The 24707-nt window shown below is 41.5% G+C and overlaps 1 protein-coding gene across 1 annotated transcript in view; it reads right to left on the bottom strand.

Moving 5' to 3' along the window:
• PTGDR (prostaglandin D2 receptor) overlaps window positions 1–24270 on the bottom strand; it is a 44714-nt gene extending 20444 nt beyond the window's left edge. Inside the window, exons 1-2 of the mRNA XM_039225040.1 lie at window positions 23414–24270; window positions 11323–11586 (exon numbers count right to left, since the gene is read on the bottom strand). Of these exons, the coding sequence (XP_039080971.1) occupies window positions 11347–11586; window positions 23414–24250 (1077 nt within the window). The 5' untranslated portion in view covers window positions 24251–24270 and the 3' untranslated portion in view covers window positions 11323–11346. The remainder of the gene's footprint in view (window positions 1–11322; window positions 11587–23413) is intronic.
• Between the last annotated feature and the right edge of the window lie 437 nt (window positions 24271–24707).

Here is a 24707-nt window from a genome sequence, read left to right as displayed (position 1 = left end):
ATGATCTCAGTTTGTGGGTTTGAGCCCCACGCTGGGTTCTGTGCTGACAGCTCGGAGCCTGGAGCCTGCTTTGGATTCTGTGTCTCCCTCTCTCTCTGCCCCTCCTCCACTAACATTCTGTCTCTGTCTCTCTCTCAAAAATAAACAAACATTAAAAAAATTTTTTTAAGTCACCATAAGGAGACTGAAAGAGGGATTATACAATGGAAGACCAGTTTTGCAACACAGAGAACGGACAAAGCAACAGTAGGCCAGACATCTTCAAATCAATGAGACATTTTATAAAAAATTGAGGCAAAAATCTTGAACAAAAGCTTTATAAAAAGAGAACTTCCAAAGAGCCAATAAAGGTATGAAAATGTTTGCATCATTATTATCGAGAAGGAAAACAGGTTAAAACCTCAATGACATACCATTTACAAACTTACCAGAATGGCTAAAACCTATCAAGTCCAAAAGTACAAGTATATCAATGGAAGCCACCAAACGGTGCCGCTGGTGATGGGAGTTGGAAAACAAGTTTTACAATACAATAAAATCAAAGATGCACATACACTGTAACGCTGCTCTCCCACTCCTGGGTATATGCCAACACAATATGCCCAACACAATACATGAGAAGAATACCTATTACAATATACCTATTTGTAATAGGTAAATCCGGAAACAACCCAAATGTTCACGGACAGCACATGATACAGTCATACAATAGAATGCTATTTGGCAACAACAGCATATGAATTGTAACTATACATACAGCAAAGCTGAATCTCAAGCAGAATATACAGTGGATGCTGTCCAGATCCCCTGTCCCGGGCCAGAGCACCATCCCTCAGCTCCTGTGAGGACTGGTTGCTAATAACTTGCACTTGGCCCCTTGCTCTAGACAATTATCCTTGGCCAAAAGGGTGCCCCCAGTACCTCCTGGCCAAAGACTTTTTATGACATGCCTTCCCAGGTATCCCCGAGGGACCAACACCAGTGCTTTCCATGCTCCTGAGCTCCCTTGGGGATCAGGCTGAAGCTGAGACCGCATCCTTGCTTAGCTCCTCTCCCTACCCTGATTCTTTCACCACCTTCCTCCTGAGCTCACGAGCTCCGCAAATCACATACACCTGATTCCTCATCCTTACCCCTGCACTGGAGACATATTGTTAAGCTAGAGAGAAAGACACAAAGGGTACATGTATTATGATACACACACAGGTGGTAAAATAAAGAAAAGCCAAAACATGGTCATCCCTAAAGTCAAAAGAGTGTTTACTTCTGGAGCTGTGATCAGGGAAAGGTACACAGGGGCAATGTTCTATTTCTTAACCTGTATGGTGTCTCCATGGATATTCACTTTATAATTATTATTTTAAATTGTACGTGCATGTTTATGCACTATTTAGCATGCATCACGGACACAAAAGAAGCAAAGTTCTGAGTAATTAAAGAGTTTTTTTGTTGCAACTTAAAACGTAACAGAGAAGACGAACAGTTTTAATTTCTCCTTTTTTAGATTTGTTGAGATTTTTCTTATACCTAATATATCAAGGCTTATGGCTATTCCATGTATCACATTTATCAGTAAAATATGCTATGGGTTTTTATGTAATTGGCGTATCCGTTAATTTAACAGTAATGATTGTATTAGTTATCCATGCTGAAAAAAATTACCCCCAAATTTAGCAGCTTTAGAAAAAAACAAAACACTTTTTTCTCACAGTTTCCGTGGGTCAGGAATCTGGTCACGGTTAGCTGGGTCCTCTGTCTGGGTCTCTCACAAGGCTGTAGTCAAGGTGTTTCTGTGGCTGTAACTACCTCAGGGCTGGACTCCAAAGGCTCCACCTCCAACAATGCTCACGTGATTGCAGGATTCACTTCCTTGTGGGTTAGTGCGCCGAGGGCATCAGCTCCTTGCTGGCTGTTGGCTGAGTGACCTCCCTCAGCTTTTTGCTTTGTGAGCTTCTCATAGCAATGGCAGCTGGCTTCCTTTAGAGCAAGCAAGCAAGCAAGGCAGAAGCCAGTCTTTTTTGGTCACCTAATCCAGAGTATAACATCTCAGATGTTCTTCACTGTATTCTATTTATTAGAAGCAAGGTTCTAGGTCCAGCTCACACTTGAGGGAAAGAGATTACACAAGAGCACATACACCAAGATGGGTCACTGTCATTGTCATTGTCATCATTCCAATGATCTAAATCACCAGTTGGCTTGTCCCTTGTTGCTTTGGAGAATTGCTAACCATCATTCAATAAACAAAATCCTGACTGATACACATCCTGGATCACAGTTTACAGAATTTTGCATGCACAAAGCCATTAAATCCAAACTAATATCTAACAGAGATTCTTTAAAATTTTTTTTAATGTTTATTTATTTTTTTAGGGGGGGAGAGGTAGAAAGAGAGGAAGACACAGAATCTGAAGCAGGCTCCAGGCTCTGGCTGTCAGCACAGAGCCCGACTTAGGGATCTAACTCACAAGCTGGGAGATCACGACCTGAGCCAAAGTTGGACACTGAACTGACTGAGCCACCCAGGCACCCCTAGAGACCTGTTCCTTAGGACTGAGTTTGGGGCTCGTGTTTGAAACACTTCATTTTCTCTGCTCACAACACTGCTTTCCATATAGCATGTCTCCTCTGCAGTCACACAGGCTTCTTGTTGAAACTGTTTTATTGTTTTATTTTTATTTTTTTTATAGTTTATTGTCAAGTTGGTTTCCATATAACACCCAGTGTTCATCCCAACAAGTGCCCTCCTCCATGCTTGCTGAACCTGTTTTAGCTGCTCTGGAGAGCCAACGCTTATCTTTCTTAAGGTGCCTTTAAGACCCCAAAAGTGAATCATGAGTCAGTATCAAAGCCGATGCTTAAAAACAGACCCACCTAAATATATTCTTCTTAATGAATATAAATCCAAATTTTGAGTTATGTGGCACCAGAAACATAAATATATTTATACAACTGTCTTTTTGTCTATTTGATCTACCTTTGATGGGGGGATGGCATGAAGATCATCCATGCCAAAAAATTACTCAAGAAAATTAGTGATTTTTTTCATTTTTCATGTTTCCAGTGCTTTTTTCTTTGTATTTCTATTATCATATTATTTTATCAAAATAAATCCAAGCTGTAAGGTATTCACTCCTGATTGTAATTTACAGCCCCAAATAGACTTTTTAACCACTTAACCATTTAAAACTTTTACTGCCTTAAATGCTATTTTGCCTGATATTACTTTTATTCACATTTTAAGGATAGATTTTTGGTCCCATTTTAGCTTTTTGGAATCATTTTCTTTTGAATGTGCCTGTCATAATCAGTAAATCATTGATTGCACTTTGTCTTTCTAATTGAGAGTTCTCTGGCTGGGCTTTTTTTCCATTTCTTAAAAAGTTAAATTCAAGTTAGTTAACATATAGTGTAATAATTATTTCAGGAATAGAATTAATGATTCATCACTTACATAGAACACCCAGTGCTCATTCCAACAAGTGCCCTCCTTTATACCATCACTCATTTAGCTCATTCCCCCACCCCACACCCCACCAGCAACCCTAAGTTTGTTCTCTGTATTTCAGAATCTCTTATGGGTTGTCTCCCTCTCTGCTTTTATCTTATTTTTGCTTCCCTTCCCCTATATTCACCTGTTTTGTTAAATTCCACGTGAGTGAAATCATACAATATATCTTTCTCTGACTTATTTTACTTAGCATAATACCCTTCAGTTCCATCCACATTGTTGGAAATGACAGGACTTCATTCTTTTTCACTGCTGAGTAATATTCCATTGCATATATTCCACATCTTCTTTATCCATTCATCAGTTGATGAACATTTGAGTTATTTCCCTACTTTGGCTATTGTTGATAGTGCTGCAATAAACATTGTGGTGCATGTGCCCCTCTGCTTTAGCACTTTTGTATCCTCCGGATAAATTGTCTGGGCTTTAAATTGGGGAAAATTAGGGGCGCCTGGGTGGCTTAGTCGGTTAAGCGTCCGACTTTCGCTTAGGTCATGATCTCTCGGTTCGTGCGTTCGAGCCCCGTGTCGGGCTCTGTGCTGACAGCCAGCTCAGAGCCTGGAGCCTGTCTCAGAGTCTGTGTCTCCCTCTCTCTCTGACCCTCCCCTGCTCACGCTGTCTCTCTCTCTCTCTCTCTCCTAGAAATAAATAAAAATATTTAAAAAAAATAAATTGGGGAAAATTAAAAAGTCCCTCCCAATTCACCATGAATTATGTTTCATGGCACTTACTGTTTCCATATCCTATTTTGTACTGATAAGAAATTAATGCTGGCAAGCTTTCAACTTCATTGTTTACCCAATGTCAATACAATGTGCCACTAGACTAAACTTAAACATCAACGGTCTTTGATTTGAGGCTTGATGTGTTCAAATCTATACCCTATACTACAGCACTCCATAACATTTGCACTACATTGTATTATTTTTAACTTCTAATTTGTCCTATGTTTCCAAATGGATTCTAAGCACTTCTAATGAATTAAGAATCAGTAGAAGGCTCTCCAAGGTGACTGAAAATATACTTTCTTATCAAATTGGACTTGACTATGCTTTATTATCATTGGTTTTAGCAATTCAGTAGCAAAAAGAAAAAAAAAACAGGTTTATTTCTTACTCTCCCTATATTTGACCATTCTCTGTGACCAGAGCATGATGGATTCTGAATATGTTCATTGCAAATATTTTTAAGACTGGTTGCCTCCAAGTACTTGCAGTTTTTAAATTTGTCTGGAAGATTAAATCTTCATGTAGCTGATATCGGGTGAGGCCTGTGATTTGTTTCAACAGGTTAGAGATTTGTGCAAAGGCAGGAAAGCAAGCCCTAATTACTTTACCATCCTTTACCTGTGAGCTCAGCTTTGCTCCACCTGCAGGCGGTACTGGGAATAGGCAGACCAGCAATTCTAGCCTCACTCATGAGAGGAATGAAAAGAGATGTGTGTAAAACACTCTACTCCAGTAAGGCAAAATTGTTTTTACCATCTTAAAAACCTGATGATAAAACCTGATAAAATTTTTACATTTTTAGCTTAATTTAAAAGTTAGTTTAACGTTTATACATTTTTGAGAGAGAGAGACAGAGCATGAGCTGGGGAGGGGCACGGAAAGGGAGACGCAGGATCCAAAGCAGGTTCAGGGTCTGAGCTGTCAGCTGAGCCCAACACAGGGCTTGAACTCATAAACTGTGAAATCATGACCTGACCCAAAGTCAGACACCCAACTGACTGAGACACCCAGGCGCCTCATACATTGCTAATTTTATTAATTACAGCTTGCTATTTCCTGGATAAAACTGAAACACGTCAATTTCCACATTCTGTGATAGCAGGAAAATATGGAGCAAAAGTATTTTCTCCTGCATTTATTATTTTCACCTTTGCATGGCCTAAGAGAAAAATCCTTGTATGCGGGAACGAGAACATTCCTCTCAGATACAGAGGACTCTCTGATCAAGTCATAGCAGCCTCTTATAATATTACTTACATTTTGGGGAAATCATGGGAGAGAGCACCTTTTATTCAATATATATTTATAGCCCTTCTATTGAACATGTTAGTTATTAGGGGGGAAAAAGAGAAAAACAGGAAAATACCTAGTCCTCATATCCTTTAAAACCTAGGAGGGAAGATAAAATGTATGATGTATTTTTTGAAATATTCAAAAAGTACAAATTATAAAACTTTAAAAATAGCTACACATATTTTATTGGAGGTTTCTATTCTATAGAGAGCTAAAAAATACTTTTAAATCCCAAATGAAAGCCTACCTATACATAGAATCTCTGATAATATTTTTGTGAATGAATGCCCTTTAGTTGGTTTTCTTTCACAATAGAATAACTTCAGCCTTGGGCCCAAGGTGCATCTGCAGGAGGCTAAGCAGCAGCATATCTGAGGGAGCACCTCTATCTTTTTGGGGCCAAAAGCTCCTCACTGCCATCCTTAGTGAGCATTTGAAAGGACTACCTGCATGTAAATGTTATAACAGCCTTAAGAACATTACAGATAAAATAGAGTCAGGTGTGAGCGATGACCCACAACTGAAAAGATCTAAGACTCAGAGGTCGGAGAAACATCATGAATTGAGTCTATTGCATATTTTGCCTTTTTGTTTTTCCTTTCCTTTTTGCATGGAGCAGTGGTTCTCAAACTTGACCACCCATGAGAATCACCCGAAGAGCATGTTAAAGCACACTTTGTGGGCCCACCCCACGAGACTCTGATTCAGTAAGTGTGAGGTGAGGCTGGATGAGTTCCTGGTGGTGCTGATGCTCTGCTCCAGGGCCATGCTTTGAAAAGCACTGGTCTGGAGCACAAAGATCTTCAGTTAAATGAGCAAGCAGGCCGTGTGGCAAGGGAATGTCTGGAGCCATCGAAGTGCTTACTCCTTGTGGGATTCCTTCTCTCTCCCCTAAAGTTTCAAGAATACCTGGCCCAGTCAGCCTCAGACTGACTACTGGAATTAAATTAACAGTCCTCACAGGTGGCCCTTTATTAACTTGGCTGGGTAGTGTGTAATTAAAATCCACAGGTAGTCCAGAAACTTCACTGGAATCAGTAGCTGCAAGCCTCCGTCTAGATAGACCGGGGATGCTTAAGGGGTGAGGGGACTTTGTTCAGAATTATCCCCTTTCCTAACTTGCTCTTGAGTATACTGAAACCAAGAAGCAGGAAACGGCCAAATCATACACAACTGAAAGAAAAGCAAAAGGCATGACTGAATCATAAGTTGGAATCCTTCCTGTCAGCTTTACCTATGAAAGAGCTGTGTGATTCATCTTGCCCTCTCCAGTGTTTTGAGTTCAGCTCCTCCTCACCTCTTCCCCTCCCTGGCAACAGGACACTCCCAAGCCTGCACATCTACTGTCTTTGTACCCCTCCAAGTAGAAAAATCATAAAAAGGGGCCCATTTCTCTGAGTTGATGCAGCCCACAGTCAGGTGAGCAGGGCCAGGGTTATATTTCAGACCCACCTACTTAGCCAGTGTTCTGGTGGAGTGCATGGACTGTACAACTGCATGGGGGGCCAGTACACCCTCTCCCACCCCATCTGGTGCCCCATCTATACCATCCACAGTGCATACCACCAGCATGATCTTCCTCATATTCTACTCTGTTTGCACACTGGCTTCAAGGTCTCCAATCTTCCACCTCTGCACCCAACACCCAACACAATATGAAACCTGCCTCTCTTTTCAGCCTTTTTGCCACCTTTGCTCACAATTCCTAAGCATCTGCCAAACTAAGCTTGGACATGCACACTCCTTTACTCCTGTGTGGCTTTGCACATACAATTCCTTTAGACTAGAAAGCTCTTCCAGGGCACCTGGGTCGGTCAGTCTGTTAAACGTCTGACTTGATTTCAGCTCAGGTCATGATCTCGTGTTTCATGAGTTCATGGAACTGTGAAACTGTGATGTTAGCACAGAGCCCACTTGGGATTCCCTGTCTCCCCCTCTGTCTGTCTGCCCCTCCTCCTTCCTGCACTCAGGAGAGTCTCTCTCTCTCTCAAATAAATATTTAAAAAAAAGAAAGTGTTCCCCCTATGTTTGCTTGGTCTATTTCTAGTCATTTAAAAAAATAATTTTATGTAAAAGAAACATGACCTTATTTTAAAACTTGGAAAATGCAAAGAACTATGGGGAAACTCCAGATTAAAAGGTTAACTGTGATTCACACTTCTGATTCTTTGCTTTATTTTTTCAAAATATTTTCTATACATGTATATTTATGGATCATACCTTTAAAGTTTGTATCTTGCTTTTTTCATCTAATATTACATTGTAAGATTCCTTCTGAACTATAAACTATTTGAAGACATCTTTTTTAATGGCTGCATAATTCTCATGTTTATTTGTGTATACAATTGATTCTTTTTTTAAAATATTTTTATTTATTTCTAGGAGAGAGAGAGAGAGAGAGACAGCGTGAGCAGGGGAGGGTCAGAGAGAGAGGGAGACACAGACTCTGAAATAGGCTCCAGGCTCTGAGCTGGCAGTCAGCACAGAGCCTGACACCGGGCTCGAACCCACGAACCGCGAGATTATTACCTAAGCAAAAGTCGGCGCTTAACCAACTAAGCCACCCAGGCGCCCCTACAATTGATTCTTAAACATGAGGAGATAGAGCTATCATCAAAAACTTGTGTGTAACTTTTGACTCCCCCAAAACTTAACTACTAATAGCCTGCTGTTGACTGGAAGCCTTACAGATAACATAAACAGTCAATTAACACATACTTTGCATATGTTTTATATACTGCATTCTGACAATAATAACTCTTTCTTAAATTTTTTTTGTATCTCTAATCTACACAGTTTGTGAGTTTTTTTCAAATTGTTGAAAACCTTCCAAATTTTTTCCAATATATTTGAGAAAATAAATCACAAAAAAGTGAACCTGTGTAGTTCAAACCTGTGTTGTTCAAAGGTCAAGTGTATAGTATATCTGAAGAGTTTGTTTAACCCTTGTTTGGTCTTTAGATGGCTTCCTTTTCATTTTTTTTCAGATAATAAATAACACTACAGAGCAGAGTTTAGCACATCACTATGACAGTCCTTCTGTTTATTCTAGAGAGCACTTTTAGGTTCTTGTTACGTGCTGTCAGATTGCTATCCAGAAAAGGTAGTCAAATTTACAAATTCACCAGTCACATTCCTCTTATTTAATAAAATCCTCTCTGTTATTGAGACTCAATTTGTTTTTTTGGTTTAGTCCTTGATAATTTCATTTTAATTTGTATTTCTTGGATTAGGTTGGAAATTTTCCTACATTTATGAACCACATACAGTTCCTCTTATGCAACTATCTCTTGGGGTCTTTTGTCCAGGATTCAGCCAGAGTCAAACTTCCTACTCATTTTCAACACTTAAGCATCTCGTCACTGAGAAGCTCTCCTGATGATCCCACACACAACCCCAAGTTCAGACCTCATCTTCTAATTGGTTTATGTGTGCCCATTTACTCTTGGGACTTCTAAACGTTATTGTAACTGTTTACTTGACTGTCTCCCTCACTGGACAATGAAAACCTTATGGGTTAGGGCCAAGTCTTAGGTATTCTTTTCTTTAGCACCTAACCAATTGTCTGTCACAAGGTATGTGTCAGTTAAGACTTACTTAATGATCTAATGAATAAATGAAAAGAAATAGAAGATCATTGAAGAATGGACTTCTAACTTAACTTGGCTTTCACCAAGATGGTATATCTACACTTTGTATTAAACAGAAAGGATCACTAAGTCCTTGGATAAAGCTTTGCAAACTTGTTTAGACTAATATAAATGCTAATAGAAGAGCATATAAAAATCCACACTATGGGGCGCCTGGGTGGCTTAGTCGGTTAAGCGTCTGACTTTCGCTTAGGTCATGATTCGCGATTCGTGGGTTTGAGCCCTGCGTCGGGCTCTGTGCTGACTGCCAGCTCAGAGCCTGTAGCCTATTTCAGAGTCTGTATCTCCCTCTCTCTCTCTGACCCTCCCCTGCTCACGCTGTCTCTCTCTCCTAGAAGTAAATAAAAATTAAAAAAAAAAATCCACACTATGAAACCGTGAGGGAATGAAATATGACTGGCAACTGTTTATTCAAAAAAAGAAAACTAAACACTTTTCTTTCATTTAAAGAAACTTCCTCTGCAAAATATTATAAAATTATGTTTATTGACTCATCTGAGACCTTACCAAATTATCTTGACAGTTATCATAGCATACCTTCCAAAAGGAGAGCACAATAAAAGAGGCACCTCCTCTGACAATAAAACACATATGTATTTACCTGTTAAATATACAAATAAAAGTTAAACTTGAAAACAAATGCAGTTTTTATCAAGTCATCCTCTCAAATCATAGCTTGTATATTCCTAATTTGGCCATTTCACAGTTTTGTTATACCTAAAATAAACAAACAAACATATATACATACATAGAGATCTAGGCTAATATATCTCTGAGATAAACCAGAGATGGAAAATGGGGTTGCTGCTACACTGGAAATAAGGCAAACATTCTTCCCTTTGGAAGGGATGGCTGGGTGGGGGTCTTGGGACTATTTAAATGCAGCCAGGTGTCCAGCTCAGAGTCTCTGAGTGTGCTGTGGAAGAAAGGGACCTCAGAGGGGCTGAAACCCCTCAGACATCAAAGGTGCAAGTTCTTACCTACAAGCTGGATTTAGAGTTTCTTGTTTGGCTTATTAGCCGCAACCATATTTTCCCCACTTTTCCATTTTGGCCATAGTGTTTTTACCTTTGTAAACATTTAAATGTACAATTAAAGTGCTCACTTGTGCTCCATCTGAGCCACATCCTGCTCTGATTTTGAAAGCATAGCTCTCAGGGACTTCACTATGATCTTACTGTTCCCACAAAGAGCAGAATATGGCTGTTAATAGGTGGATGGTTAAGGTTGTTGACATCATCCTCAGTTGAGGCTGGCTGAGTCCTGGGTGCACTTTTCTCTGTGCCAAATGCCCTACTGTTTCACACAGCCAAACGCAGTGAACGTGACTCTCTGGGAAGTCATACGTCACCATTTTTCAAAGAAGCATAAATCTCTCCTGCAAAGAATCCATTAATATAATAAACAGATAAAATGAAGTTTCCAAAAATTGAAACATTTTGTAACCCACTCCCAAATTTTGATTCCTACTGACACTCCTACCTGAATATACAAGAAACTAGACTTCAAAAGATAAAAACTAGTTTTTCTTCTCCGAGTTGGGGACCACTGTCACATCTTGCCTCATGTCTACTTATTATGGACTGCCTCTCCACATGAAGCAGTGAGCACCATTCCAGAGGGTGGCCGGCAAAAGCCTCTCCCAAACCCTGACCTGGCTGTGCTTCTCACCCCACTTCTCTGCGGAGCATCTATAATTCACACTATTATGATACAAAATTAACCAATCAGGTTTCACTATAAATGGATAGGATAAGAAAATTTAAGAACACACATATAATGATAAACAATGGTGTTTCTACTGGAATCTGAATAAACACCCAGCAGTGTCCTCATTCTCTCTAAAACATTAGGGACACCACTCCCAAATGTTGGAACAATTAATGTCATCGCTTTAAGACTGTTCACTTCGGTTACACTATATGAAATTGCAGTTGCTGTTCATAACTCGAAATGAGAATATCGACTGAACTGGTTTATGACTACAGAGTGACCACAGATTGTTAAAAATGTTATCAAACACTTTTGAAAACACATTGAGGTGTTTTGTTCTGGGAGATGGCTTTTAAATTGTTAAGTTTTTTTTTTTTTTTTTAATCATGGTTCTTTGACAGAAAATGTGACGTACTCCTCAGCTTACCAGAGACTGGGTGGTAAAACACTGTCACAGGCTGGATTCCATGTTTGTTCGGCAGGAATTACCATACCAATTTCTGTCCATAAGAGGCCTTATGAAAATCTTGTGAAAAGACATCCGAAATACCGGTGTTCTGAAAATTATGAAAATCCAAGGGTCCACAATGGAGATTACAGATAGAAAACGCAAGGCTCGGAGGTCTTCCATTTCTTCGAAGGCTCTGTTTTTCTCATTGACTGCTTTAAATGCTTCATAGTAAGCACGATACTGTTTTGAAGAAAAACATCCCATTACGACAATGAAAGGCTGATGGTAGAAACAAATTCACTTACCTCATTTTGGAAACATTAATTTCTTAGGAACATCGTGACTTGGCTTGGAATATTCATTTTCGGTAAATTTGTGATCAGCAAAGGCCACTGCAGCTGATAGAACAAGTGAGGAGTTTGGAAGGTGCAGGGCCCACCTGAAGGCTCAGCGGAAGCAAATGCTCCCAGGAGAGGGGTCTGAGTCCCTGAAGGCTGCTCTACTTGCTGTGAAGCTGCGCGGCTGGGATTTCCAGGTCCCTGCTGGGCTGTGCAGAGGATGAGCGGACACGGGGCATGGGACAAACCCAGGCCACCAAATCTTTTACAAACAGGATCACTACACTTCTGCAAACACCGAGATTCTCTTTTCTCCAGTTTTCCTTTCATTCTCCTGCCTGCTTCCTGTCCTCCTACTACCCCAGAAATAAGTCTTGCTTGTGAAATGTTGCATGTTTGGAGACAACGATGAAAGAGAAACTTTTAATCAACAAGGAGACAGGAAATACTCCAGTGGGGAAGATAGGAGGAGACTCACACAGGACCTGTTTAACTCATTCGAATTACTTATTCTTAGGATAGATGGTTATCTTTCTGTGGTTGACATCCTCTTTTCAGACTAGGACACACACACACGTACGCGTGAGTGCACTCACACTCACACACACACACACACACACACACACAGAAATATAAGGCTACTTACTTGTGCTTGACCACTCCTATCGTCGATCTTCCCCTGAAGTCTCTGGCCTCCTTGGAGCCCTGCAAACTGTCCCATCCCATGGCTTTTCCTGCCACTGAGCCACCATGGCCAACACTTCAGCCAGCACTACTGTTGCCTGCCACTCCGCTGGGGGCCAGCCATTATATTCCCTATGCCTACTGAGAGTCTAAATCCATAATGGGACAAAATGGACTTGAATGGGACAGAAAGCATGCAAACTCACCATTACTGGGAGGGGTTATGAATAACTGTCCACACCAGACCAATTCAGTGCAATCAAGGAATATGAGATGTGTTTTCCCGTAATTGCTTCCTTACTTTTTACTCTATTTTCTATAGAGCATTTCAGTGTGTGCAGACATTCCCATCTTAAGTGCACTTAAGAAGATACACTTAGGGGCACCTGGGTGGCTCAGCTGACTGAGCACTGACTCTTGGTTTCAGCTCAGGTCATGACCTCATGGTTCATGGGTTTGAACCCTGAGTCAGGCTCTACTTTGACAGTGGGGAGCCTGCTTGGGATTCTCTCTCTGTCTCTCTCTGCCCCTCCACTATCCACATGTGTGCCCTCTTCCTCTATCTCAAATAAATCAACGTTTTTAAAAATAATAAACATATGGTATTTGTCCTTCTCTGCCTGACTTATCGCTCAGCATAACACCCTCAAGTTCCATCCATGTTGCTACACATGGCCAGATTTCATTCTTTCTCATTGCCATGTAGTATTCCATCGTATAGATAAACCACATCTTCTTGATCCATCCGTCAATAGTGGGAGAGAGGCAAACCATGAGAGACTCTTGAATGTTGAGAATAAACTGAAGACTGAGGGCATGGCGGGGGGAGGGGGAGATGGGCATGGAGGAGGGCACTTGTGGGGATGAGCACTGGGTGTTATATGGAAACCAATTTGACAATAAACTACTTGTAAAAATAATAATAATAAAGAAGGTACACTTATATCTAAATGCCCTCTCCCATCATCACTGTCTAAAAATACTAATAATAATAACAACAGTTAGTGCCCACGTAGAGCACTGTTCTAGCGTTTCATTTTAAAAACTTCATTTCATCCTCACAGGAATCCTATGAAGTAAGCACAATCATCATCTCCATTTCAAAGGTGTGGAAACTGAGCATGTTACTTTAAAACGTTTTGGATTTTACATGCCCAAATCCTAGCTCCTTTCAAGGCCCATCTCAAACATTAAGTCCTTCAGGAAGCCTTTTTGAGGTAGCGGCTAAGCCCATTAGCTTTAGAGTCTGACTGTGGGGTTAGATGGAGTCCTCTCCTTGGCTGTATGAAATCAGGCAAGTTACTCCATCTCCTCACCTACATAATGGGGATCATCGTACCTGTCTTCCATGACTGTTTTGAAGTTTGAATAAGATGACAGGAGTAAAATCTTGACAACAGGTCTTAGCACTATTATAGAACTCAAAACTTTGCCAGTATCATTATCTTATCAATTAGCAGCAATACCTTTTCTCCTCTAAACTCCCTTATGGTCCCAATCACTCCATCCCTTGCCTTGTATTATAGCTTATGTGGGCAGTGGTGATGTTCTTCTCATTTTATATCCCCACAATGAATTACAGCATTGAATGTTGTTGGTACCAGATACATGCTGAATCTGATAAATAGTCAACAGCAGGCTACATGCTTAAGTTGATTTGAAAAGCAAATACTTTATGTAAGTCTGTTTTTACATTTGTTACTTTCTCCTCAAAGTGAAGTAGAGCAAAATATAATTTTAACTATTTCATAATACTTTATTAGTTGGGATCTGAGTAACTAAATGAGATTTACATAACTAAAACAAACCACTGTGTTTCTATGCAGTATTTGTCCATGTCAGTTCTATTGCATATTATTGGGTTATTTGTATTTTCAAGTCACTTGATTTATTAGAAACGTATTGTTCTATGAATGGCCTTCTAATTTATATGGGAAATGCATTGTTCTATACCTGGTTTTTTAATTTTATTTTTATTTTTTGAGTTTACTAAAAATGTGACAAATTTATTCATTTATAACATATTCTATTAATTCTGAAAAGATACCAATTTAAACACAATTTAGACTTTCAAAACATCTCTGTTGTTCAATACTATTCTCTAGAACATACTTTATTTATAAACTGCCCCTATAAAAGATGGCCAGAATAATGAATAACCTCAGAATATACCCCCACATGTTTAAAGTAGTTCAATTTACATAGTGAATGGGTGTGAGACGAGCTCCCTCTCCTGGACGTAAGTGTCCATGAAATAAATGCTGCTGTTGCCAACTTGCTGGAGACTTAAGTAGCGGGACATCCCTGTTGAGGAGAGCTCTCTAGATTCTAATGCCCCTTCTATCCAGTTTATCCATCACAACACCCAGACCTCATCCTCTGCTCTAGCCCTTTAAATCCACTTTCAACTCACTTCCCTGGACCCAGGTTTTGCCCACCTCTATCAGCCTCCTTTGAAAGGAGCACTCCACCCCATTCTTTTCGCCCATCAAAATGAAATACATACATGAGTTCTCTCAATACATGCAGGATGTCCTCTGTCACTTCTGTGACTCCATGGATTCTGATATATGCAATTATACAAGCTCGTACTTGTCTTTACCTGGCTTGTAAACTTCTCAGCTATCATGGCTTATCTATATCCATCCCTGCTTCCCTACCAACCTCCAATACATTGTGGGTCTCAAGGTAAAATGAATTTTGATGAAAATATGTTACATGCATTAAGGAATGTGCTGTGAACTGCTTCTAAAGATCATCCCGTATTCTCTATATTTTCTTCCCAAAAATGTTTTCAAATTGGAAATCTGAAAGTTTAATTTAGCTAAGTCTTGCTCAAATGCAGCATTATAGCAAAGTTAATTTTAAAAAATCACACCTCAACAAATTTTTCATTGGCTTAGTGAAATATAATATTCATGCTATGAGCAAGGGTTTTTTTCTCCCTTCACATATAGCCTTTATTTTTTCCAATCACCAGGTCCATTCCTTAGGAGAGTGATTTTCAAAGTGTGGGGGTTTCCAATACCCATTCAGTGTGTCTTCAGGGTATCATATCACAAAAAAGATACAATATAATAAAAAAGATTTATTTGCCTTTTTCACTCCTAGGTGTACAGTAAGTTTAACCAAGGATACCTGATGTGTAACGACATTATCACTCAATGGCTAATGTAATACATACTGTGTGGTCTTGTGTTTGCTACACCTTTCTTAGGTAGTTGATTTTGGATACACACATATGTTCATTTTCAGGGAATGTTCTCAGTACTTCCATGCTAACATGCTTTTTTTTTCTGCTTTACCTGCTTTGATCTCTAGAACTTTATTATCACTCATTATATCTTTGTGAAAGCCCCAAGTTTTCCTTACACTGATACAGAAACACAAGAAAGAAGTACACGTTGCTAACTTGTTTTGCAATAATATTTAAAAATTTTCTTATTTAAAATTTCTAATATGATAAATATTAACAGATATAATCTACAAAATTTCTTTGTATCCTTAATAATTTTTAAGAGTGGAAAGGGGTCCTTAGACTCAAAAATATTAGAAAACCACTGCATTAGAAAACAGTGCGCATGGGGAGGAGTTAAGATGGCAAAGTATAAGGGGACCCTGCCCTTGTCTCCTCCCACAAGCACAGCTAGATCAACATCAAACTGTTCTGAACACCTAGAAAACAGATCCGAGAATTAACAGAGCAATCTGCATAGTTTGAGGGAGAGAACACAGCAGGGTACATGGTGTAGAGAGGTGGATCCGGGGAGAGAAGAGCAGAGGTGATGCAGAGGGGAGGCAGAAGTATTCAGAGAGGAAGAAGGCAGACAGGGAGACAACACAGCATGTTGGGTTTGTGCAAGAAGGCACTCCCCCTGAAAGAGCAGAGAGAAAGAGTGAAAATACACACGGGGGACTACACCAGAAAACTGCCCCCCAGAACCACTGATGGGGGAAAAGGAGAGGGTTTCAATGCCCCCAGTTTCTTATAAACAGCAGAGCACAGAGTCTGAAGTTTCAGACGTCAGCCCTTGTGGGTGCTCAGCCAAGGAAGTGGGGTGGAGCCGGGGGCAGTGGGGTCTGAGGACGCCTGGGTTGCTCAGGGAGAAGTGGTTCCCTTGCTTGGAGTGCACTTGGTAGAGGTGATACTGCCTCTCCTGGGCAAATTACCCTCAGGCACCACCAAGTCGCTGGTTCAACTGTACAGGAACAAAGATGTGGGCTGAGGGCAGCAAACCCTGGTACTGGCTCTATGTTGTGATTTACCATAAACTCTGAGCTGCTGCCACTGCTGGTGGCCTGTTTCCTGGGACAAGCCGTTGCCACAGCATGGCAAGACCCTCCCCCAGAAGAATAGCACAAATCCCTTCCACTCACTTAGACTACGGATCACAGACTGCAGCAAAGTTTCAGCTCTCGGGGAAAATGGATTTAGCTTCATTTGGGTTTTTTTGTTTGTTTGTTCTTTTTGTTGTTGTTGCTTCTGTTTTTGTTGTTGCTTTTTCTTTTGTTTCCTGGATACAAAAAGAGTAAAATTTTTATTTTATTCTATTATTTATTATTTTTAATTGTTTTCTCTTTTTCTTTTTTTCTATCAAGCTTCTCTTAACAAGCATAGCAAAACACACCTAGGATCTGGCTTCCTTTATTTGCTTTTTAAAATTTTTATTTCACCCTATTATTATTTTTCCTTCCTTCAAAATGACAAGACAGAGGAATTCACCTCAAAAGAAAGAGCAGGAAGAAATGATGGCCAGTGATTTACTCAACATAGACATAAGTAATATGTTTGAACTAGAATTTAATATGATTTAAAAATGATCATAAAGATACTAACTTCTGAAAAAAAGCAGAGAAGATACCAGAAAAATCCCTCTGTAGAGATAAAAGAACTAAAATCTAGTCAGGCTGAAATTAAAAACACTATTACTGGGATGCAAACCCAAATGGAGGCTATAAAAATGAGGATGGACAAGGCAGAGGAGTGAATTAGTGATATAGAAGATAAAATCATAGAAAAAAAATGAAGCTGAAAAGAAGAGGAAATCAAAGCCAGGGATCCCAAATGCAGACTTAGGGAACTCAATGATTTATTAAAATGTAATAACATTTGTATCCTAGGGGCCCCAGAAGATGAAGAGAGAGAGAAGGAAGCAGGAGGTTTGTGTGAGTAAATTACAGCTGAAAACTTACCTAATCTGGGAAAGGATACATGCATCAAAATCCAAGAAGCACAGAGATTCCTATTAAATTCAATAAAAGCTGGCCAAGATATACCATAGTCAAATTCACAAGATACACAGAGAAGGAAAGCATCCTGAAAGCAGCAAGGGGAAAAAAAATGTCCATAAAATACAAGGGAAGAAGGATTAGGTTTGCAGTAGATCTGTCCAAAGAAACTTGACATGCCATGAAGGAGTGGCAAGATATATTCAATGTGTTAAATTGGAAAAATATGCAGCCAAAAATACTCTATCCACCAAGGCTGTCATTCAAAATAGAAGGAGGGATATAGAGTTTCCCAGAAAAACAAAAACTAAAGGAGTTTATTACCACTAAACCAGCCCTATAAGAAATTTTAAGGGGGACTCTTTGAGTGTGGGAAAGAAAAAAGACCAAAATGAACAAAGACTATAAAGGACCAGAGAGCATCACTGGTAACACAATGGCACTAAACTCACATCTTTCAATAATCACTCTGAATGTAAATGGACTAAATGCTCCAAACAAAAGACACAGAGTATCAGAATGGATTTAGAAAGAATATCCATCTATATGCTACCTACAAAAGATACATTTTAGATCTAAAGATACTTGCAGATTGAAAGTGAGGGGATGGAGAACCATCTATCACGCTAATGGATGTCAAAAGAAAGCCAGAGTAGCCATACTTATATCAGACAAATTCGGTTTTAAGCCAAAGACTGTAAGAAGAGATAAAGGGCTTATATCATAATTAAGGGATTTGTCCATCAAAATCAAACAATTAGAAATATGTATGCCCCCAACTTGAAACATTTAAATATATAAATCAATTAATAACAAATATAAAGAAAATCATTGATAATAATACAATAACAGTAGGAGACCTTAACATCTCACTTACAGCAACAGATCATCTAAGCAGAAAATCAACAAGGAAACAATGGCTTTGAATGACATTACTGGATTTAACAGATATACTCAGAACATTTCATGCTAAAGTGGAATACACATTCTTCTCGACTGCACGTGGAACATTCTCCAGATAGATCACATACTGGGTCACAAATCAGCCCTCAACAAGTAAAAAGAGTTTGAGATCATGCCATGTATATTTTCAGATCACAGTGCTATGAAATTTAAAGTCAACCACAAGAAAAAATTTGAAAAGCCCTCAAATACATGGAGGTTAAAGAACAACCAACTAAAGAATGAATGGGTTAACCAGAAAATTAAGGAAGTTAAAAATACATGGAAGTAAATGACATGAAAAACACGACAGTCCGAACCCTTTGGGATGCAGCAAAGGAAGTCCTAAGAGGAAATGCAGTGCAATCCAGGCCTACCTCAAGAAGCAAGAAAGGCCCCAAACATACAACCTAACCTTACACCTAAAGGAGCCAGAAAAGGAACAGCAAATAAAGCCTAAATCTAGCAGGAGAAGGAAAATAACAAAGATTAGAGCAGAAATAAATGATATAGAAACAAACAAATGAACAACAACAACAAAACACGCAATAGAACAGATCAATGAAACTAAGAGACGGTTCTTTGAAAGAATTAACAAAATTGATAAATCCCTAGCCAGACTTATCAGAAAGAAAAGAGAAAGGACCTAACTAGATAAAATCACAAATGAAAGAGGAGAGCTCACAACCAATACCAGGAAATACAAACAATTGTAAGAGAATTCTATGACAACAAACTGGGCAATCTGGAAGAAATGGACAAATTCCTAGAAACTCACAAACTACCAGAACTGAAACAGGAAGAAACAGAAAATTTGAATAGGCCCATAACCAGCAAAGAAATTGAATCAGTAATCAAAAATCTCCCTACAAACAAGAGTCCTGGGCCAAATGGCTTTCCAGGGGAATTCTACCAGACGTTTAAAGAAGGGTTAATACCTATTCTTCTTAAACTGTTCCAAAAAATAGAAATAGAAGGAAAACTTCCAAACTTATTCTATGAAGCCAGCATTACCTTGATTCCAAAACCAGACAAAGACCCCACTAAAGAGGAGAATTACAGGCCGATGAACATGGATGCAGAAATTCTCAACCAAAACAATTAGATACCCAGGAATACACCTAACTAAAGAGGCAAAAGATCTATACTCTGAAAACTATAGAACACTTAAGAAACTGAAGAGGACCCCCCCAAAAAAAGGAAAACCCTTTCACGCTCATGGATGAGCTCATGTTTGCTCAAGAACAAACATTATTAAAATGTCTACACAACCCAGTGCAATATACACATAATGCAATCTCTATCAAAATACTACCAGCATTTTCCACAGAGCTAGAACAAACAATCCTAAAATTTGTATGGAATCACAAAAGACCCCAAATACTCAAAGCAGTCCTGAAAAAGAAAAACAAAACTGGAGGCATCCTGATTCCAGATTTCAAGTTATATTACAAAGCTGTCGTCATCAAGACAGTATGGTACTGGCAAAAAAACAGACACATAGAACAATGGAACAGAATAGATAGAACAATGGAACAGAATAGAAAACCCAGAAATGAACTCAAAACTATGTGGCCAACTCATCTTCAACAGAGCAGGAAAGAGTATCTAATGGAAAGAAGACAGTCTCTTTAACAAATAGTGCTGGGAGAACTGGACAGCAACATGCAGAAGAATGAAACTAGACCACTTTCTTACTCTATACACAAAAAGAAATTCAAAATGAATGAAAGACCTAAATGTGAGGACATGCACCAACAAACTCCTGGAAGAGAACACGGGCAGCAACCTCTTTGACCTTGGCCAGAGCAACTTCTTACTTGACATGTCTCTGAAGACAAGGGAAATAAACGCAAAAATGAACTACCGGGTCCTCATCAAGATAAAAAGCAAGGGAAACAATGAACAATACTAAAAGGCAACCAATGAATGGGAGAAGATATCTGCAAATGACATAATGGATAAAGAGTTAGTATCAAAAATCTATAAAGAACTTCTCAAACTCAACACCTGTCTGCATTGCATATCTTTGGAAGTTTACAAGGTTTTAAATAAAATCATTTGCTTTCTCTCTCTCTCTTTCTTTCTGTCGCTGTGTGTGTGTCTCTCTCTTTTTTTAGTGAGAGAGATATCATGAGAGAGTGCAAGCACATGAGGGGGGGAGGGCAGAGGGAGAGGGAGAGAGAATCTTTTTTTTAATGTTTATTTTGAGAGAGAGAGAGAGAAAGAACACAAGCAGGGGAGGGGCAGAGAGAGGGGAGAGAGAAAGAATCTCAAGCAGGCTTTGTGCTGTCATTGAGGAGCTCAATGTGAGGCTCCATTTCACAAACCTCAAGATCACAACCTGAACTGAAATCAAGAGCTGGAGGCTTAACCGACTAAGTCACCCAGGAGCCCAGGGAGAGAGAGATTCTTAGGCAAGCTCCACACCCAGCCCGGAGCCCCCACACAGGGCTTCATCTCACAACCTTGAGATCATAACCCGAGCCCAAATCAAGAGTGGGACGCTTAACCAACTGAGCCACCCAGGGACCCCTAAAATCATTTTCAAATCCATTATTTCCTTCCATCCTCACAATCCTGTATAAGTTATTCAATTCCCCTGACAGACATGTCCAAATGCGATGCTCTTGCATTATGCTGTATTATGTTCTTTTCTACATTGTTACTAAAACTTTCAAACTGAGGACATAATATCCATGCATTTGGCTATTGTCTGCTTTTTCACAGCACACATAAGTGAGCTATTCCTTTAGAGCAGGAGTCTGCAAACTTTCTCTGTAAAGGGCCCAACAGTAAATATTTTAGATTTTACAGGTCAAGAGGCCAATAGTAAGTATTTGGTAGGTACCTCTAAATCGAGAAAACACATTTCCACAATTTTTACCGATGAGATTAAAAATGTTAATAATAACTACGTACATTTTGGGAGTAACTGATGTCTACTGTTGGGAAAAATAAAAGTGTTTTTTTCTTGGAATAGTATTTGAGTTAACTGGGGTTTATAGCTCCTGCACACTACCATCAAATCGATTTGCGAAATCAGTTCATTTGTAAAAACTATTCTTAATTCCAGAGCTGTACAAAAACAGCAGTCAGGATGGATTTGGACTGTGGGCTGTGGTTTGCCAACTCCTGCTGTAGAGTTTGGGTCTTCAGATGGGATCCCTGAATCAGCAGCTTTCCCCTCACCTGGGAATTTGTGAAGACTAAGGATTTCTCAGGCGCCTGGGTGGCTCAGTCAGTTGAAAGTGGGACCTTTGGTTTCAGCTCAGGTCACGATCTCATGGTTTGTGGGATACAGCCCTGCGTTGGGTTCTGCACTGCTTGAGATTCCCTCTCTCTTTCTCTTTCTCTCCACTGCACTCTCTCTCTCTCATAAATAAATAAATAAAATAAGAATTCTTCAAAAACATTTGAATCAGAAACTCTGGGGAATAGGGCCCAGGCATGTGTGTGTGTGTGTGTGTGTGTGTGTGTGTGTGTGTGTTTATTTATTTTTGAGAGAGAGCAAGTGGGGGAGGGGGAGAGAGAGGGAGACAGAATTCCAAAGAGTTTCCACACCCCTGTTAGCACAGGCCTGACATGGAGCTTGAGCCCACAAACCATGAGATCATGACTTGAGCCAAAATCAAGAGTCCGAGGCTCAATTGACTGAGCCACCCAGGTACCCTGCCATCTGCGTTTTTAAAAGCTCTGTTGATGATTCTGAGTGAGCTAAAGTTTGAGAACCACTGTTAAATATCTATGCCTATACCTGATCTATTTCTATAAAGATGTATTTATTTATTTTTGAGCTTAACCCTGCATGATGATGTCACAGACAACTCGTTTCCCACACCTTAAGGCCTCCATTTAAGTAAAATTTCATTATATTTTACCTTCTTCCAATCTTAAAAATAACATCCAAAATTGCTACATTGCCCTGAGAAACTTAATGTACCTACTCACAGACATCTCAGCAAAGGCACTGAATTGGCAATGAATTTACTTAAATGTACATCATGTTGAACAAAAACACTGAGGATGGGGGAGAGGCAGAGTAGCAACCCTTTACAAGTTTTCTCAGCCTCTGTTGCCTCCAGATGTCTTGGCCTCCAGGACCCCAGGAGAAAACTACCCTCAAAGCTACCAGGTAATTCAATCTCCACCACCAGCCCCAATGTAAATGGAAACCCGAGATAATGGCTTTCATTGTCACCTCGCTTACCAAGCAAGATAAAACAAAACCTGTCAAGACAGGTTGTCAAAACGACACCACGGGCTGAACCGTGTGAGTACACACCTGCCTGTCCAAACAGCCTCTCCTCCTCTATTGCCACCATCCCCCATCAGGAAGAGCAACCGCCACTCCTCAAAGATTACTTAAGAAGTTTTAAAAAACTAAATCTATCTTTAGTCTCTCATCTCTCACTCTGGCAGCATTAAGCCTTCCTTTATTCTCTTTCCATGCCAACACCTGGGGGGAAAGTCCCAGGTGCATTCGCCCATTTCTGATGCCACTAAAATCACGGGCACGTGTACGAAATAACACAGTACCTAGCTATCCGGAAGGAGGAACCAAATTCTGCTCCTCAAACTTCCGAGGCACCAAACGACCCCGAGATCTTCGCAGGGGGAACGAGAGGGGAGAGGGTACTGCTATTTGGGGAGACTCTGCGGCGCTAGGGAGACACCATCAGACTCGGCCTTTCCCTTCCTTTCTTTGTTTTCTCCCCTCTTCGGGCTCAACAAATTAGGTTGTCTGTCCTCGGGGCTGTGGAGGGAACCGGATCTGGGGAGTGCACCAACAAACCCTGGGTGCCCGGGGCGCAACTCCTCCTGCGCTCCACCCTTTCGTCCCGCAATGGCAGCCTCGGCGCGCAGCGACTCACTATTAAAGGCAGGGAGCACATAGTGAAGAGCACGGTCATGAGGGCCAGCAGCAGCAGGTGGTCCAGCTCCTCCAGGGGCTGCGCGGCCGCCTCCCTCTCGCGGGCGCGCAGCTCCGCGCGGTCCCTGGTGCCCGGGCACGGGCGCCGCCGCAGCCGCCGGTGCATCTCGTAGAGGTTGTGCATGGCGCCCAGGTTGCACAGCACGGTGGCGAGGACCAGCAGGGCCATAAGGCTAGCGTAGAGCACCGAGTAGCCCAGCACCGACAGCGAGCGCTCCTCGTGCACCATTTGGATGAAGCACCAGGTGCCGGGGCAGTATTGCACGAACTTTCCGACGCCCGCGAAAGGCAGCGCGCAGAAAGCCAGGCAGAAGGCGCCCACGACCGGCGCCACCAGCGCGCCGCGGCGCAGGGTGATGTGCCGTCGGTAGAAGAAGGGGTGCCCCAGGGAAAGCCAGCACTCCAGTGCCATGGCCAGGAGCTGCAGGGTGGAGGCGAGCCCAAAGAAAGACATGAAGAAGGCGAAGGCTTGGCACAGCGAGCTGTCCGACGCGGGTGCCAGTCCCCACAGGCTCCGGTTCTGCGCGTAGGCGGCCAGCACGAAGGGGCTCACGAGGCATTTGCCCAGCAAGTCTGTGACCGTCAGGCCGCACACCAGCACGTAGAAGACCGAGGGCGGCGTGCGCGGCGGGCACGATCCCAGCCCCGAGCGCGCCAGCAGCCCCAGCGCCAGCAGGTTGCCCAGGAGGCCCGCGCTGAAGAGCACCCCGCCCATGGTCGCCGAGTTGCCCTTCTCCACGGAGGTGGTGTTGTAGCAGCGGTAGAGCGGCTGCCGCATGGCTGGTGGCGCTGCGGGAGGGCCAGGGCCCCGGGGTCCGGGTGTGGGAACCCCCGGCGGCCGCGCGCGCCTAGGGGTCCGGCCGAGAAGCTACGCGGCAGAGGAGGCTCCGCGGGCGGAGGGGTGTTCCCCACTGCAGGCACCTCCTATGTAAACTTTCTGGTCACACCCCGCCCCCTCGGGGCAGGACGCGCGGCCGCGTGCTCACCCCGCGGGGGCATTGCGGAGCCCGCCGCAGCTGCGCAAAGGTCGCTGCCCCGACGTCCTGAGGAAAGACAAGCCCTTGTGCCCAGAGTTGGAAAGAAAGAAGTCCCCGCACCCAAGGCCCGACCTTCCGAAGAGGCAAGACAGCTGCTGTAATGGAGGGAGGTTAAGCAGCAGCCAAAAGGGAGGAGAGGGGCGGGGGACGTGAGAAGGAGGGGTGGCCCAGGAAGACCTCACAGATGAGCGCTGGTGG

Source organism: Hyaena hyaena, unplaced genomic scaffold, assembly GCF_003009895.1.
Source record: "Hyaena hyaena isolate Hyena2069 unplaced genomic scaffold, ASM300989v1 scaffold_1886, whole genome shotgun sequence".
In the NCBI taxonomy this organism is placed as follows: Eukaryota; Metazoa; Chordata; class Mammalia; order Carnivora; family Hyaenidae; genus Hyaena; species Hyaena hyaena.
This window is presented reverse-complemented; position numbering and strand designations above follow the sequence as displayed.